This window comes from Coenobita brevimanus, chromosome 105, assembly GCF_032717465.1.
Source record: "Coenobita brevimanus isolate Jiangsu-jjx chromosome 105, ASM3271746v2, whole genome shotgun sequence".
Taxonomy (NCBI): Eukaryota; Metazoa; Arthropoda; class Malacostraca; order Decapoda; family Coenobitidae; genus Coenobita; species Coenobita brevimanus.
In genome coordinates, this window is record NC_137058.1 from 12,143,216 (window position 1) to 12,159,488 (window position 16,273).

Here is a 16,273-nt window from a genome sequence, read left to right on the forward strand (position 1 = left end):
CCTTCTCCACTAGTAATCTACCATTTTTATCTTTCACTCCCCTGCTAACTTCACTTCCACCTTGTCTTACTCTTTTCACCTCTTTCCAGAACATTTTCTTACAGTCCCTCCACTTTACACTCAAATTCCTTCCAAATTCCTCATCTACTCTCTTCTTACTCTCTCTTACTAATCTTTTCACCTCTCTCTTTCTTTCTACATATAACTCTCTCTTCCGCCTCTCAACTTCTTCCACGCCCCTATTTCTCATCCATTCATTGTATGCTTTCTTCTTTTGTGCCACAGCCTGTTTCACATCTTCAGTCCACCACGCTGTTTCTTGCACCCCCCTCCGTCTTCTCTTCCTTCCACACACCACATCACATGCTGCACATATTTCTCCTGTAAATATGCTACACACACCTTCCACGTCTCCCATCTATCTCAAAACAGTTCTCTAAAGTGGAAAAGTGTATAATGTTATTAGGGAAGTATTATTTACGTAGTGAGTGAACTCGCTGTGACTGTTGTTTCAACTCACATTGTGTTTTTTCAACTTACATAATACTTTCCTAATAACATTATACACTTTTCCACTTTAGAGAACTGTTTTGAAATAGTTTCAGGCCTTATGATAATATTTAGCATAATAATAGTGCATAATAACACAGAGGGTGAAGTCCCTATGACTATTATTTCAACTTACAACCTATTTTTGTACTTATATAATACTTCTCCACTAACATTACACATGTTTCCACTGTATAACATTGCTATCACATAAACCTTACTATTCTACTGAGCGTCATATTATCGCATATTTACACAGTGAGTGTTATCGCGATATCGTTTGTTTCATCTTACACTAGTATTCAACTTATAAATTACTTTCCTACTAACATTACATCCTTTTCCACTTTATATCATTGTTATCACATACTTACAGACCAGAATGTTCTACTGAGCGTAATATTTTCGCAGATTTACACAGTGGGTGTACTCGTGATATCAATTGTTACAACTTACACTATTTTTCAACTTATACATTACTTTCCTGCTAACATTACACCCGTTTCCACTTTATATTCTTGCTATCACATATTTACTGACCAGAGTGTTATACTGAGCGTCATATTTTCGCAGATTTACACAGTGGGTGTAGTTTTGATATCACTTCTTTCAACTTACACTATTTCTCAACTTATACATTGCTTTCCTGCTAACATTACACCCGTTTCAAGTTTATATAAGACTTAGCACATACTGACTGGCCTTACCATTATACTGAGCGTCATATCGCCATCCCACACAGTTTCAGTAGTGTAGGAAGTTATGGTACTCTTTGAAACAGGGCTGAAGGCACAACGCAACATTGCACTCTGCACACTCGTACCTTGTGTCTTTTCTCTGAGTGGCTGGTCTGACTGTCGAGTGCTTGCATACATGGCAGCAGCGCTGGGGTTTACGACGGTTTGGTTGGGAAGGGATTGTGCTAGGGTAGTGGCGTCCTGCGAGGCGTAGGGGAGTCTGGGCAGCCATGGGGGTGCGTGTGTGGTGTGTGGGCCTGTCCTGGGCATACCTGGCAATTATTTCACGTGACAGCTCCCTCACAAACCCCTCAAAGGTCTCTGATATTCCCGTTGTCATGGCGTGCAGGTAGTGTGCGTTGAGGACCGTGATGTCGAGCAAGTGGAAAAAGAGCTTTTTGTACCACTTCATCGTGGTCCTAGCACAGTCCACACTGGAAATCATCGAGTCTGACTGATCCACTTGCCTCATGTTCAGATTATAGTCAAGTACAGACTCAGGTTTCCACACGTTGCGCCTCCTCTCGCTACGGTGATCAACGGAGTCTGTGCGGTGCATCAGGGGGCTGTGTACAGTCGATAGGAGGCAAACTTCTCTGTTGTGGTTCCACAGGGTGGCAAGGATGTTATTTGCCTGGAAGAAAACCACCTCGTTCTTGTCAAGTTTCCTCCCTATCTTGACCATATGGCGACGGTTTCTCTTTATTGTACCACAGACTCCGGTGTCGTGTTGGTGGAGGAACCAAGCAAGAAGAGGGCTAGTGTACCAGTTGTCCAGGTACAACACATGACCACGATGAAGGTACTCCTCTATCATTGTCTTCACCACGGCCCCTGAGAGTCCAATACTACGATCTTCTGTTATATCTCTCTGTGCGCCCGTGTACAAGACTATGTCTTGCACATAACCAGTCTTACAGTCACACATAACAAAGATCTTGAACCCGAAATGGTGTCTCTTGCTGGGTATGTACTGGTGAAAGGAAATATTGCCTCTCCACAACACAAGACTCTCGTCTATGACGAGGTCTCTGTAAGGATAAAGTGAAGAGAGGAACATTTCCCGTAAATGATCAAATACAAGCCTAATTCTCCTCATTTTATCAGTGTTATTAGCATTAGCTGGATCTTCTGCATCAAAAAAGTGGAGGCGGCCGAGAATCTGCTGAAATCTATCACGACTCATCACCTTTCCAAAGAAAGGTGTGATGGTCATTGGGTCAGTGGTCCAGTATGCCGGTATTTGATTTTTTCTGACAACGCCCATCAAGAGAACCAGGGCATAAAATAACATCTCAGAAATTGTCACAGGATAGTCATATTGCTGGGAATGCCTGCTAGTTGTACCCAGACGTTCAGTTTCACGGCGCTGTTTTCGTGAAAATAGGTTTGTCTGCTCCACTATGCGCCCCACAAACGCCTCCCCAAAGAACAGGTGGAAGATATCCACCCTAGTGGAACTCGCATGCACACGTGGAGCCGTGCAACCAGACCGCCACTCCTCAGTGAAAGGGTGAATGATGGGAGTAAAATTACTCCCATCTTCCCCATTCCACGAGACACTACCGTCTCCAGCCTCGTCCCCATCGTCGCCTTTGTCAGGGTCGGGAGGTGAGGGTGTTGGGGGAGGTTGGGGAGGTGGAGAGCGGCGCCCTTCATTACTCGCACTTCTCTTCCCTTTCCCTTTTCATTTACCCTTTTTTTCCCCACATCCTGGGGCTGTGGGGAAGAAGTTTGGGAATATTGTGGGGCGAAAGACGTGCTGGGGAGCGGCTCCACCTCCTCTCCCCTATGCCTACGTGCACCACGTGCTCGTGCTGCCTCCCTCACACCACTTTCCCTTTCACCCCGCACTCCCGCCACACCACTTTCCCTTTCACCCCGCACTCCCGCCACACCACTTTCCCTTTCACCCCGCACTCCCGCCACACCACTTTCCCTTTCACCCCGCACTCCCATCACACCACTTTCGCCTTCCCCAGACAAAACACTAGGACCATACCTTATTTGCCTTCTCGCCCCACCTTCTGATCCTTGGGGTGAGTTTTTTCCTTCCCCAACCACGAGGCAACATCACGTCCTAAGCCGCCGTTCTCATCCTCGTCCTCATCCTCGTCCTCATCAGAATCTCTCTCTAGGGGATGGAGAGAGGTCCGTGCAGGTGTTTTGGGTGCAGCCTGGTCTTCCCTTGCCTTACGATACGTGACATACCGCGTTTTCCGGGGCGAAGGGACCTCCTCATCACTGCTTGTTATTTCCTACTCAGGTTGCACGTAATCTAGATCCACCACATCGTCATCAAGTGGAGAATCACCATCTCCAGTGAAGGCATCCAGGGCGGATTGTATCTCGTCATCTGAGAGACCTTTACGCGCCATGTCTGACCTGGGTCACCGCTAACAGGTGAGTGACCGAGAAAAGGGCGCGCGCGGGTCACGCTGGGTCTGGGACGCTGCCCGCCTGGTGGCAGGTAGGGGAGGCTTGGGTAGGTGGGCGAATAAAAAATCTCACGCAAATTTTGAAAATTGTGGAAATTATGGACCTTGCAATTGCAGCGCTTTAAAGTACGTTGACGGGATTAGCAGTGACAAAACGTGAGGACGTGGAAGAATGTCGACGGGACGCCGCGGGTTAATATCATATCCTTTCTTCTTTTAATGAACCCAAGTGTCTTTTCCGAATACTTCTTGGCTCTGGTTGTATTAGCTTTCCCTTCTACCTCTGCTGATTCCCTTAGCATTTTTGTTAGTATATCATGCAACTCATCAAGGTCACACTCAGCATAACTTAGAGCTTGAATTATGTTCGTTATTCCTAACTAAAAGATTGCGTTGTTTTGACTTACTTTTAGTGAATATATCTTTTATTTTAAATCAGCTTAGTTGTTTCACTTTTGAAACTGAATCTGACTGTGCAACCCGGAATTCTATGGTCACTTCCTACATTTACTTTGTTGATAACGGTGACATTTATGATTGTGTTATTTGAGTGTAAAGTGGAGGGACTGTAAGAAAATGTTCTGGAGAGAAGTGAAAAGAGTAAGACAGGGTGGAAGTGAAGTTAGCAGGGGAGTGAAAGATAAAAATGGTAGATTACTGGTGGAGAAGGGAGAAAAAGTGAGCAGATGGAGAGAACACTTTAAGGAATTGTTGAACGTAGAGGATGGAAGTAATGCGAGTATAAGTGGCTGGGGAATGGCTGGGAGAAGGAGGGAGGTGAGAAGACAGGAAGAAATCAGTAGGATAGAAGTTGTGGAAGCAATGAAGAAAGTTAAATCGGGGAAAGCCCCAGGAATTGATGGAGTGTGTGGTGAAATGCTGAAGCATGGGGGAGAGATAGTAGTAGAATGGATGTGGAAGATGTGCAGATTGGCCTGGGAGGAAGGTAGAGTCCCTGAGGATTGGAAGTCAGGTATAATTATTCCCTTGTACAAAGGAAAAGGGGAAAAAGAAGTGTGTGCTAATCATAGGGGCATTTGCCTTCTTAGTATAGTAGGAAAAGTGTATGGTAGGATACTTATAGACAGAGTTAGAGAAAGAACAGAGAAATTAGTTGGAGAAGAACAGGGAGGCTTTAGGAAGGGAAGAGGTTGTGTGGATCAGATATTCATTCTTAGATCTTTAGTGGAAAAGTTTCTAGAGAAGGGAAAGAAGTTGTATGCGGCTTTCATGGATTTGGAGAAAGCATATGACAGGGTGGATAGACAAGGATTGTGGAAAGTGTTAAGAATATATGGAGTAGATGGGAAGTTGTTAAATGCTGTGAAGAGTATGTTCGATGGTGCGAAGGCTGCAGTGCGTGTGGATGGTGAACTAAGTGAATTTTTCTCTTTGAAAGTTGGTTTGAAACAGGGATGTGTCATGTCTCCATGGTTGTTCAATCTGTACATGGATGGGGTAATAAAAGAGGTACAAGGTAGGGTAGTGAATGTTGGAGTGGCCCTGGTGAGAGAGGATAGTGTTTGGAAACTCCCTGTACTGTTATTTGCAGATGATACTGTGTTGTTGAGTAAAGACGAAGGGGAGTTGCAAGGCTTGGTGGATGAGTTTGAGAGAGTGTGTAAGAAACGGAACTTAAAGGTGAATGTAGGGAAGAGTAAAGTGATGGTCTTTGAGAGAGGTGAAGTTAGTGAATGTACAGCGAGGTTAGATGGTGAGGAATTGGAAAATGTGAGTACGTTTAAGTATTTGGGTAGTGTGATGAGTAAGGATGGAGGTTTGGAGAGTGAAGTGCTTGAAAGGGTACAGCAGGGAAGAAAGGTTGCTGGTTCTTTGAAAGCAGTGATAAGAAACAGGGAAGTGAGCATGGAAGTGAAAAAGTTACTACATGACAGTATTGTGATACCAACTCTAACGTATGGAAGTGAAGCTTGGACATTGTTGGAAGGACACAAGTCAAGAGTGAGAGCAGTGGAAATGAGTTATTTAAGAGGAGCCTGTGGAGTCACGTGGAGAGACAGGCTGACGAATGAGGATATAAAGGAGCGTTGTGGTGTGGATGTGGATGTGATAGGAAGCGTTATGAGGAACACACTGAGGTGGTTTGGCCATGTGGAGAGGATGGAGGGTGAAAGACTGACGAAGAGAGTGTATGTGAGTGAGGTGGAGGGGGGAAGAGAGAGGGGGAGGCCGAGGATGAGATGGAGGGATGGGGTGGAGAGGTATATGAGAGAGGGGTGTGTGAGTTGGGAGCAGGGCAGTGAAATGGCGGGGGACAGGGCGACTTGGAGGCGATTTGTTTGTGGCCACCCCAAACGGGATTGAGGAGTCTGGCAATAGATAGATAGATAGACAGTTATTCTTATCTGCTAAAATGAAGTCGATTTCATTCTTTGTTTCTCCATTTGGACTTCTGGTCCATTTTCTCCCTATTCTTTTGCGAAAGAACGTGTTCATTTTTCTCGTGTTATACATTTCAGCTAAATTATCCACTATTTTTTTCTCTTTCATTCCTTTTTCCTACTCCAGATATTCCCATACATGCTTCTCCGTTCTTCGATTTATGAGCTTTTGGAATGAAGTCTCACCTGAGTATAGTATATGTGGTCTCTTCTTGCATAATCTGGAAGTTGTCGTCATAGAATGTTTCTATTTCTTCATCTGAGCTATAAGAAGATGGTGTATGTACTTTTATTAATTTCAAAGTGTATTTTTTTGCAGTCTATTTTGATTGATGGCTAATTTGTTAGATACACTGCTGAATTTGAAATGTTGCCTGCAAGATTCCTGTTAATTAGAAATCCTACTTGGCTAAATCTTTCATTTTGCCTACCTCTGTAGTAAAATAGGTGGTTGCTCTTGGAGTTGAATTACTTTTCCATTTTTTTCTCTGGATCTCACTCAAACCTACAGTATCTTGACTAATGTTATCTAATTCAGTATTTAAGTTAACAAGTTTGTAATCCTCTGTCCTTAGAAAAGCTTCTTACATTATACTGTACTTACAGATCTTCTAGATTTCAGATTGTTTAATGTCCTGGTCTCTGATTTGTAGAGACAGTGCCTGCTCACTTTCGGTGGCACATTGCCTGTAAGCACTGATGCAGTGTGGTTGGACCTTTGGTAGATGATGATCCAACAGGTGTGCCCATCAAATCATTTGCAATAGCATTAAGAGAGAGAGAGAGAGAGAGAGAGAGAGAGAGAGAGAGAGAGAGAGAGAGAGAGAGAGAATACAGAATTCAATATGAAAATATAGACTTGGGATTATATTAAAGAGTATATGTGTCATGGGAGGAAGTGGAATTAACGAATAAAATGCTAATATATATATCAGTTGACACAAGGAATTGATTGTGAAGTCTAGTATATTTTACTTTATGCCGGCTTACTTCGCCGATTCTCTAAAGTCGAGAATTTTATAAAGTTTCTCAACAGTACACAGCGGAGAATAACTACTCACGAATGCTGAATTGTTGATACTGTTGGCCTCTAAGAAAGTGTGATCCTTGCCCCCTTGACAATCAATAAAAATAATAATCGAGACAAGTTCTTGCTGGTGCTTAACTCCTAGTTAGTACAACGGATTTAAGAATTAATAACAAAGAACTGGCCTAAATACCAGTTGTCATTCAGATAAGAAATTTGTGCAAACTGTGATAAGCAAATTAAAGAAAGAACAATGTGGAGAAGACAGGAAGAAATCAGTAGGACAGAAGTTGTGGAAGCAATGAAGAAAGTCAAAATGGGGAAAGCCCCAGGAATTGATGGAGTGTGTGGTGAAATGCTGAAGCATGGGGGAGAGATAGTAGTAGAATGGATGTGGAAGATGTGCAGATTGGCCTGGGAGGAAGGTAGAGTCCTGGAGGATTGGAAGTCAGGTATAATTATTCCCTTGTACAAAGGAAAAGGGGAAAAAGAAGTGTGTGGTAATCATAGGCGCATTTGTCTTCTTAGTATAATAGGAAAAGTGTATGGTAGGATACTTATTGACAGAGTCAGAGAAAGAACAGACGAATTAGTTGGAGAAGAACAGGAAGGCTTTAGGAAGGGAAGAGGTTGTGTAGATCAGATATTCATTCTTAGATCTTTAGTGGAAAAGTTTCTAGAGAAGGGAAAGAAGTTGTATGCGGCTTTCATGGATTTGGAGAAAGCATAATGAGAGGGTGGATAGACAGGGATTGTGGAAAGTATCAAGAATATATGGAGTAGATGGAAAGTTGTTGAATGCTGTGAAGAGTATGTATGATGGTGCTAAGCCTGCAGTGCGTGTGGATGGTGAACTAAGTGAATTTTTCTCTTTGGAGGTTGGGTTGAAACAGGTATGTGTCATGTCTCCATGGTTGTTCAATCTGTTCATGGATGGGGTAATAAAAGAGGTACAAGGTAGGGTAGTGGATGTTGGAGTGGCCCTGGTGAGAGAGGATAGTGTTTGGAAACTCCCTGTACTGTTGTTTGCAGATGTTACTGTGTTGTTGAGTGAAGACGAAGGGGAGCTGCAAGGCTTGGTGGATGAGTTTGGGAGAGTGTGCAAGAAACGGAATCTAAAGGTGAATGTAGGGAAGAGTAAAGTGATGGTCTTTGAGAGAGGTGAAGTCAGTGAATGTACAGCGAGGTTGTATGGTGAGGAATTGGAAAATGTGAGTACGTTTAAGTACTTGGGTAGTGTGATGAGTAAGGATGGAGGTTTGGAGGGTGAAGTGCTTGAAAGGGTTCAGCAGGGAAGAAAGGTTGCTGGTTCTTTGAGAGCAGTGATCAGAAACATGGAAGTGAGCATGGAAGTGAAAAAGTTACTACATGACAGTATTGTGATACCAACTCTAACGTATGGAAGTGAAGCTTGGACGTTGTTGGAAGGACACAAGTCAAGAGTGAGAGCCGTGGAAATGAGTTATTTAAGAGGAGCCTGTGGAGTCACATGGAGAGACTGGCTGACGAATGAGGATATGAAGGAGCGTTGTGGTGTGGGTGTGGATGTGATAGGAAGCGTTATGAGGAACACACTGAGGTGGTTTGGCCATGTGGAGAGGATGGAGGGTGAAAGACTGACGAAGAGAGTGTATGTGAGTGAGGTGGGGGTGGAAGAGGGAGGGGGAGGCCGAGGATGAGATGGAGGGATTGGGTGAAGAGGTATATGAGGGAGGGGGATGTGAGTTGGGAGTAGGGCAGTGAAATGGCGGGGGACAGGACGACGTGGAGGCGATTTGTTTGTGGCCACCCCAAACGGGATTGAGGCGTCTGGCAATAGATAGATAGATTATTAGTTGACTGGCGTTCTCCAGGATTTGTCTCCGTACTTCCTTACTAACTAGTATGACGAGTTCAGGTTGCAGGTCGTATCCTGGCATCGTCAGCCCTTCTGTCTTCGAAACTGTGGTGTGTTTCATCAAGTGCGTGTTCAGTTCCAGCTTACTCTAAACCACCTTTAGTTTGGTTGGTTCCACTTTACTACAAATCACCTTTAGTTTGGCGTTGTCTGTCAGAGTATCCTTCAGTGCTTCGTCCTTGTTGAGGGAACCGAAACTATTAGGTCACCTTCATTTTCTTTCCGATCTAAAGTCTCTAGGAAGTGCTGTTGACTGCCAATAAATCTGAACCTGTTTGTCTATCTGGGACTGCTGTTCTGTAATCCTCTTGGTGACACCCTCAGGGACTGTATTAACCAGCATTAGTTAGGCTACTTCATTTTAGAGTTCATTTAATTTCTCCGTTATTGAGATGAATTCCTTCTACTGATCAGATGTAGACAATATGCTTTGAAATAATTAGTCCTTTGTCAGTGTTCTTAACTGGTGACGCTGTAACTTCAATTTTCTGATAATGATTTAGTGGGCGATTGTGTGTGTAAGCGCCAAGGTAAGATCGTGCAAGAAAAGTGAAAGAAGAGTTCTTGACAAATGTGGAAGCATGCTTGGAATAGTCCTTTGTTAGTGTTCTTAGCTGGTGATGCTGTAACTTTCTTTTTCTGATAATGGTTTAGTGGGCGATTGTGTGTGTATGAGTGAACGAAAGATCGTGCATGCAAAGTGAAAAATGAGTTCTGGACAAATGTGGATGCGTGCTTGGAAAAGTTTGAAAGGCATGGCAGAGTGTTTTTGATTGGAGATATGAAAGGAAAAGCATGGAATGTGATGGTGGATGGAGTAGTTGGTGAGTGGGGTGTGCCTGCAGAGATAGATGAGAATGGCAGTGCTCTAGTGGACATTCGTGGATGGGGTTATAAAAGAGATACAAGGTAGGGCAGTGGATGTTTGAGCGACCCTAATGAGAGAGGGTAGTTTTTGGAAACTCCCTGTACTGTTGTTTGCAGATGATACTGTGTTGTTAAGCGAAGTCAAAGAGGAGTTGCAGGGCATGGTGGATGAGTTTGGGAGAGTTTGTAAGAAACGGAATCTAAAGGTGAATTTTGGGAAGAGCAAAGTTATGGTCTGTGAGAGAAATGAAGTCAGTGAATGTACCGTGAGGTTGGATGAGGAGGAAATGGAAAATGTGAGTGCATTTAAGTACTTGAGTAGTGTGATGAGTAAGTATGGAAGTTCAGATTGTGAAGTGCTTGGAATGGTACAACAAGGAAGAAAGGTTGCTGGTTCCTTGAATGCAGGGCTAAGAAACAAGGAAGTGAGCATCGAAGAGAGAAAGTTACAGCATGACAGTATTGTGATACCAACTCTAACGTATGGGAGTGAAGCTTGGACCCTGTTGAAGTGACACAAGTCAAGAGTGAGAGCTGTGGAAATGAGTTATTTGAGAGGAGCATGTGGAGTCACATGGAGAGACAGACTGACAATTGAGGAAGTGAAGAAGCGTTGTGGTGTGGATGTGGATTTGATAGTATGCATCAGGAGAAAGACATTGAGGGTGTTTGGTCATGTGGAAAGGATGGAGAGCGTGAGACTAACGAGGAAAGTGTATGTGAGTGTGGTGGAGGAAGGGAGAGGGAGGGGGAGGTCAAGGATGAGATGGAGCTTTGGAGTGGAGAGGTATATGAGGGAGGAGGGTGTAAGCTGGGAGCAGAGCAGTGGAATGGCGGGGGACATGGCGATATGGAGGCGTTTTGTTTGTTGCCACCCATTACGGGATTAAGGCATCTGGCAATAGATAGATAGATAGGTTTTGTAATTTTACAGTAATTTTCCACATCAACACCAAACTGCAAAGAACATTGTGTTGTGTTTCGGAGACCTCATGCATCAATATTAAAATGACTAAAATTGTGCACATAGCAGTTGAATTAATGTATTGTCATTGGCTTATCATATTCAGTGTCTTCCTATCCTACAGATTTATAGGGATCTACAGTTGCCTTTCTGTTCATTCTCCCATAAGTTACCGATATACGTCTAGAGGCTAATCACCAGTGCTTACTCGTTCACATTTTGGCCACCCCCCTTCCCCCTCACACAGTGGACAAAACAATTGCCGCCATTCTATGTGCGTGCCTGTGTAACATATCACTGGTCAGAAGCCGTAGATTTTATTTCTGAGCACTTTTATATAAGAGCTATGCACAGAACAATAAAATGAGGTATCCATATTATAATAATCCGATTTCTGTATGTTTCTTGGTTTGAGCGTTTGCGACCGTGACACAGCAAAAACGGCGCATTGCAGCACAGTTTTTGTTAGAGCAAGGTATCGCTAAAACATTCTAATTTGAAGAATAAAACAATTTCCAATCTAATCTGGCCACCGTTTCCCGAATCATGACTAATTTCTGGCCTTTTGACATCGAGCGGCTTTGGCGGCCTATAGGCGGGTCACTTTCTTTGTGGACGTTGAGGTTACCGTAACACAAAACTGCGCTATGTAGTGCAATTTTTGTTATAGTAACGTACCGTTAAAATGATCTAGATTGAAGAATAAAATAAACTCCAGTCCAATCACGCCACTGGTTCCCGAGTTACGACTCATTTCAGGCCTTTTGACATTGGGTGGTCTTTAAGCGAGTGATTACGGAAACAAAATTTAAACTACGTTGTAGAGAAGAATCAAGTAAAAGGAAGCACAGTTATCAATTTCACAGGTGATTAATTAGTACCAGGCTAATTTATCTGGCTGGGATAAACCTATGCCAGTCGAAAAGAAAAGTATCTGTTTAAAAAATGCATGAAATACAGACTTGATACCTTTTGTGAGAAAGTGAAAACAAATATACAAATAATCAAAGGGGATAAACTGGGGCACCCTGAGGATTCCTGCCAACCCTAGTAGGAGCACACACACACACACACACACACACACACACACACACACACACACACACACTGAAACTCATTATGATGGACGCTGATTGTATGCCTCTCTCTCTCTCTCTCTCTCTCTCTCTCTCTCTCTCTCTCTCTCTCTCTCTCTCTCTCTCTCTCTCTCTCTCTCTCTCTCTCTCTCTCTCTCTCTCTCATTAGTTAGAAGTGAAACAACAAGTAATATATTAATACTGCTTAGTTGCGATTGAGAAAATTAGGAGGTACAACGTAGGATAGTGGATGTTGGAGTGGCCCTGGTGAGAGAGGGTAGTGTTTGAAAACTCCCTGTACTATTGTTTGCAGATGATACTGTGTTGTTGAATGAAGACGAAGGGGAGCTGCAGGGCTTGGTGGATGAGTCTGGGAGAGTGTGTAAGAAACGGAATCTAAAGGTGAATGTAGGGAAGAGTAAAGTGATGGTCATTGAGAAAGGTGAAGTCAGTGAATGTACGCGCGATGTTGGATGGTGAGGAATTGGAAAATGTGAGTACGTTTAAGTACTTGGGTAGTGTGATGAGTAAGGATGGAGGTTTGGAGGGTGGAGTGCTTGAAAGGGTACAGCAGGGAAGAAAGGTTTCTGGTTCCTTGAAAGCAGTGATAAGAAACAGAGAAGTGAGCATGGAAGTAAAAAATGAAATACATGACAGTATTGTGATACCAACTCTAACGTATGGAAGTGAAGCTTGGACGTTGTTGGAAGGACACAAGTCAAGAGTGAGAGCCGTGGAAATGAGTTATTTGAGAGGAGCCTGTGGAGTCACATGGAGAGACAGGCTGACAAATGAGGATATAAAGGAGTGTTGTGGTGTGGATGTGGATGTGATAAGAAACGTTAGGAGGAATACAATGAGGTGGTTTGGCTATGTGGAGAGGATGGAGGGTGAAAGACTGACGAAGAGAGTGTATGTGAGTGAGGTGGAGGCCGAGGATGAGATGGAGGGATGGGGTGGAGAGGTACAAGAGAGAGGGGGGTGTGAGTTGGGAGCAGGGCAGTGAAATGGCGAGGGACAGGGCGACGTGGAGGCGATTTGTTTGTGGCCACCCCGAACGGGATTGAAGCGTCTGGCAATAGATATATAGACAGATAGACGCTGACGTGGTTTGAACTTGTGGAGAGAATGGAGAATGAAAGGCTGACTAAGGGTGTATGTAGGTGATGTGGAGGGAGGGAGAGGGAGGGAGAGACCGAGGATGAGGTGGAGGGATAGAGTTGAGAGGTATATAGGGAAGTGGGAGTGAGCTGAGGGGAGGGTAGTCTAATGGTGTGTGACAGAGCGACTTGGGGGCGTTTTGTCTGTGGCCACCCTTTGCGGGATTAGGGCGTCAGGCAATAGATAGATAGCTTAGTAGTGTTGCATTACTGCAAAATAGCTGAAGGAAGAGTTTGAAAATGTGTTAGCCAACAAGGAATACGACAGATTTATTAAGAAAGTAATTACTATGTGCAGCTTATGAATGTTATATCGTAGCAATGATGGCACTAATGACTATAGTATTAATGTTAATGACGGAAGAAGAAAATCAGAGTCGTATTTTTCTGAACAGTAGATCTCTTGCGTGGCTATCCAAAACAAACGAAAGCATGAAACAAACTCAAATCGAACACTAGGGCTCATTCCTTCTGACGGTGATAGTGGTGCTGGTTCAGTAACACCAATACATCAAGAAAGACACGTAGACACACAGAGGTATTCAATGGCAGCTGATTACTTCTGGGTTTTGTTCCTTCCCGGCATAGCTGAGGTACAGTTGCAAAACACTGAGACTTTTCTTTCTCACGTGAACTCCGTCCATCACTCTCTATACTCTTTCACTGACTGACTAGCTCACTGAAGATGACGACTGACTACTCCATCCTTCACTGAATAGGTGTCACTGTCTGATTCACTGTCACCGACTACGAAAAACTGAACTGCCGCAAACGTAACTCACGCCCGTTGCACTTGGCTGACTAAAACTGAACTAAACCGTTTGGCACACTGTTGGCTAGCCACCAGCAAGCTGGGAGGGAGTTGTAAAAACAGGCTACCTCCCCCCTCTCCCAGATTATTCCTCACATCTCCAGATACAAAAGTTAACCTAATTTCAGGGCAGAACACTTAAATTCTAGAATGTTTCTCACATCTCCACATCTAAAACATTGCCCTGATTCTACTGACTTAACACTCCCCCTCTTTCAAAACTGTGTCATTCTCAACACAACCACCTAATCCTACCTATAATCAAGAATACACATGAGAGTTTCCAGCCTAGTGGGTAATTGCCATTGCTTCTGCCGGACAGGTCCCATGGAGTCTGGAATGCCCTCTACTCCTGAAGCATTCATTGAGTCATCTCCTGTAATTGCAGCTTCCTGGATGTCAAGCAAGGGAAGGCTGACCACCTCCATGTCCTCTGTGAGAGGATGTGGATTGCCAGTGCTGTCAATGACTTCATCTCTCTTCTGAGCTCTCCTTTTATCTCTGGTGTTCAGCATGTCCTCGGCCTCATTTCAAGTGTACATCCCAGGTCCATGATATCTCCAAGAAGCTTGGCATGGACGATCTTCAAACTGGTCCCACTTCCTCTTTGATCCTGCAGGTCATATTCGAGAGATGGTCCTTCCCAGAGGCACTGAAGTTTGGGAGACTGGCCCTTCTTCTTTTGGGAGTTGTAGAGTCACACTATGTCTCCCTTCTCAAACCTGATGTAGCTAGCCCGCAGGTTGTATTCCTGCTTCATGACCTCATTGGAGAACGTCAGTGTCTCTTGAACTTGACAGTGCACCTCATCCATGCTCCTCTCCAGGCTTTGGGCAGACTCAGAGGCTTCTGTTGGAAGACTTTCCTCTGGGGACCTTCTGGTTAACAGGTCTACTGGCTGACAATTCACAACCGGATATCAACTTTGCTAGAGAGTATCCAGTAGCCTAATGGATTGCAGACCTTTAGGCCATCAGCAGAGCAAGCAGTTTACGGTCCCACTCTGTCTGCCCTTTCACACAGTGCTTGACCAGCTCTTGCCCCAGCACCCAGTTGAATATTTCCACCCTTCCATCTGACTGGAGATGCAATGGTGTAGTCTTCATAATGTCCAGCAACTCGCAACACTCAACAAAGACTGCAGACTCAAAGTTCTTTCCATGGTTTGAGTGGAGCTCATTTAGAACAGAAAAACAGCAGAAAAACTGATCCACTAGCACCCTTGCAACAGTAATGGTCTCATTTTCTGGGATGACATACGACTCAGGTAACTTGGTTAAATAGTACGTTGGTTTGCACATGTATTTATTCCTCTCAGTTGCAAGAGGCAGAGCTCCCACATTCCCCACTGCATCCCTCTCCTTAAATGTTTCAAAATGGTACAGTTGCAGTGAAGCATGTGGTTGAGGCTTCTTGGGTCCCCTCTTCATGTAGTAGACATCACATCCCTGGCACCACTCTTCCACATCTTTTTGCATACCAGCCCAGTAGAACCTTTGATGCAGGCAGTTCAAGATCCTCCTCAGTCCTGAGTGTCCACATATTATGCTGTTATGCATCTCCTCCAGAACTGGCACCCACCTCCTCCAGAGCTGGCTCCCACAACTTCTTTGGCAGTACCATCAGCCAGTAGTTTTGAACTCCACCAAGAGTCACCCAATCGTGCTGTAGTTCTCTGTGGTCCAGCTGCAGAGTATCCCACTGAGCCCAGTAATTCGTGGCAGCAGGACTCACTCCAGAGATCCTCTTCCATTCTCTGCACACCAAACATTGGCTTAGGAACTCAACAACTGGTTGCAGATCCTGATCCTCCAGCTGCTGCTTTGCAATATCAGATGCAAGCTTTTTCGACTCCACTACCATATTGCAGCATTTCTTCTTGCTACATTCTTTGTGGTTACGGTGCTGACATTCTAGGGGGCATGGTCTTCAGAGCAAGCTGTTGGCATTTCTGAGGATTGATCTGGGCTGGTGAACAGTTGCGTAGTTGTGCTGCTCCAGCTCTCAAATTCAATCCTTCAGGGTTCTTCAAGGACCTCAGCCACATCTGTGCAGCATGGTGGGTAAGGATTATGAAGTTTGACCCATACAAGTAAGGGTGCCAGAAGTTCCTTCTGAATAACACAGTAGTTCTTTGCTGCTACCTTAGGCTTCCTGTTGTAGTAAGTCAGCTTTCTGGGAGAGCATGCCCCAGCCCTGACATCACTGGTGTCACAATCCAGTCAGTGTCTCGCTGCCCTCATTGGAGGAGTCTCGATATGTAAGCACCGAGTACTGCTAAAAGCCTCTTTCAGCCACCTGAAGGAATCCTCAGTTGGCTCACACCACGAAAACTTGTGCCCTTT

At 44.4% G+C, this 16,273-nt stretch overlaps 1 protein-coding gene across 1 annotated transcript; it reads right to left on the reverse strand.

The window, feature by feature from the left end:
* Nucleotides 1-14,893: 14,893 nt before the first annotated feature.
* LOC145416232 (uncharacterized) lies at nt 14,894-15,406 on the reverse strand. The gene has a single exon (XM_080285240.1). It carries the CDS (start codon nt 15,404-15,406, stop codon nt 14,894-14,896), a length of 513 nt encoding a protein of 170 aa, XP_080141366.1.
* Nucleotides 15,407-16,273: the final 867 nt, after the last annotated feature.

Coding starts and splice junctions, on each gene's coding strand:
- LOC145416232 (XM_080285240.1), bottom strand. CDS start 15,406: ATGCAAAAAGATGTGGAAGAGTGGTGCCAGGGATGTGATGTCTACTAC.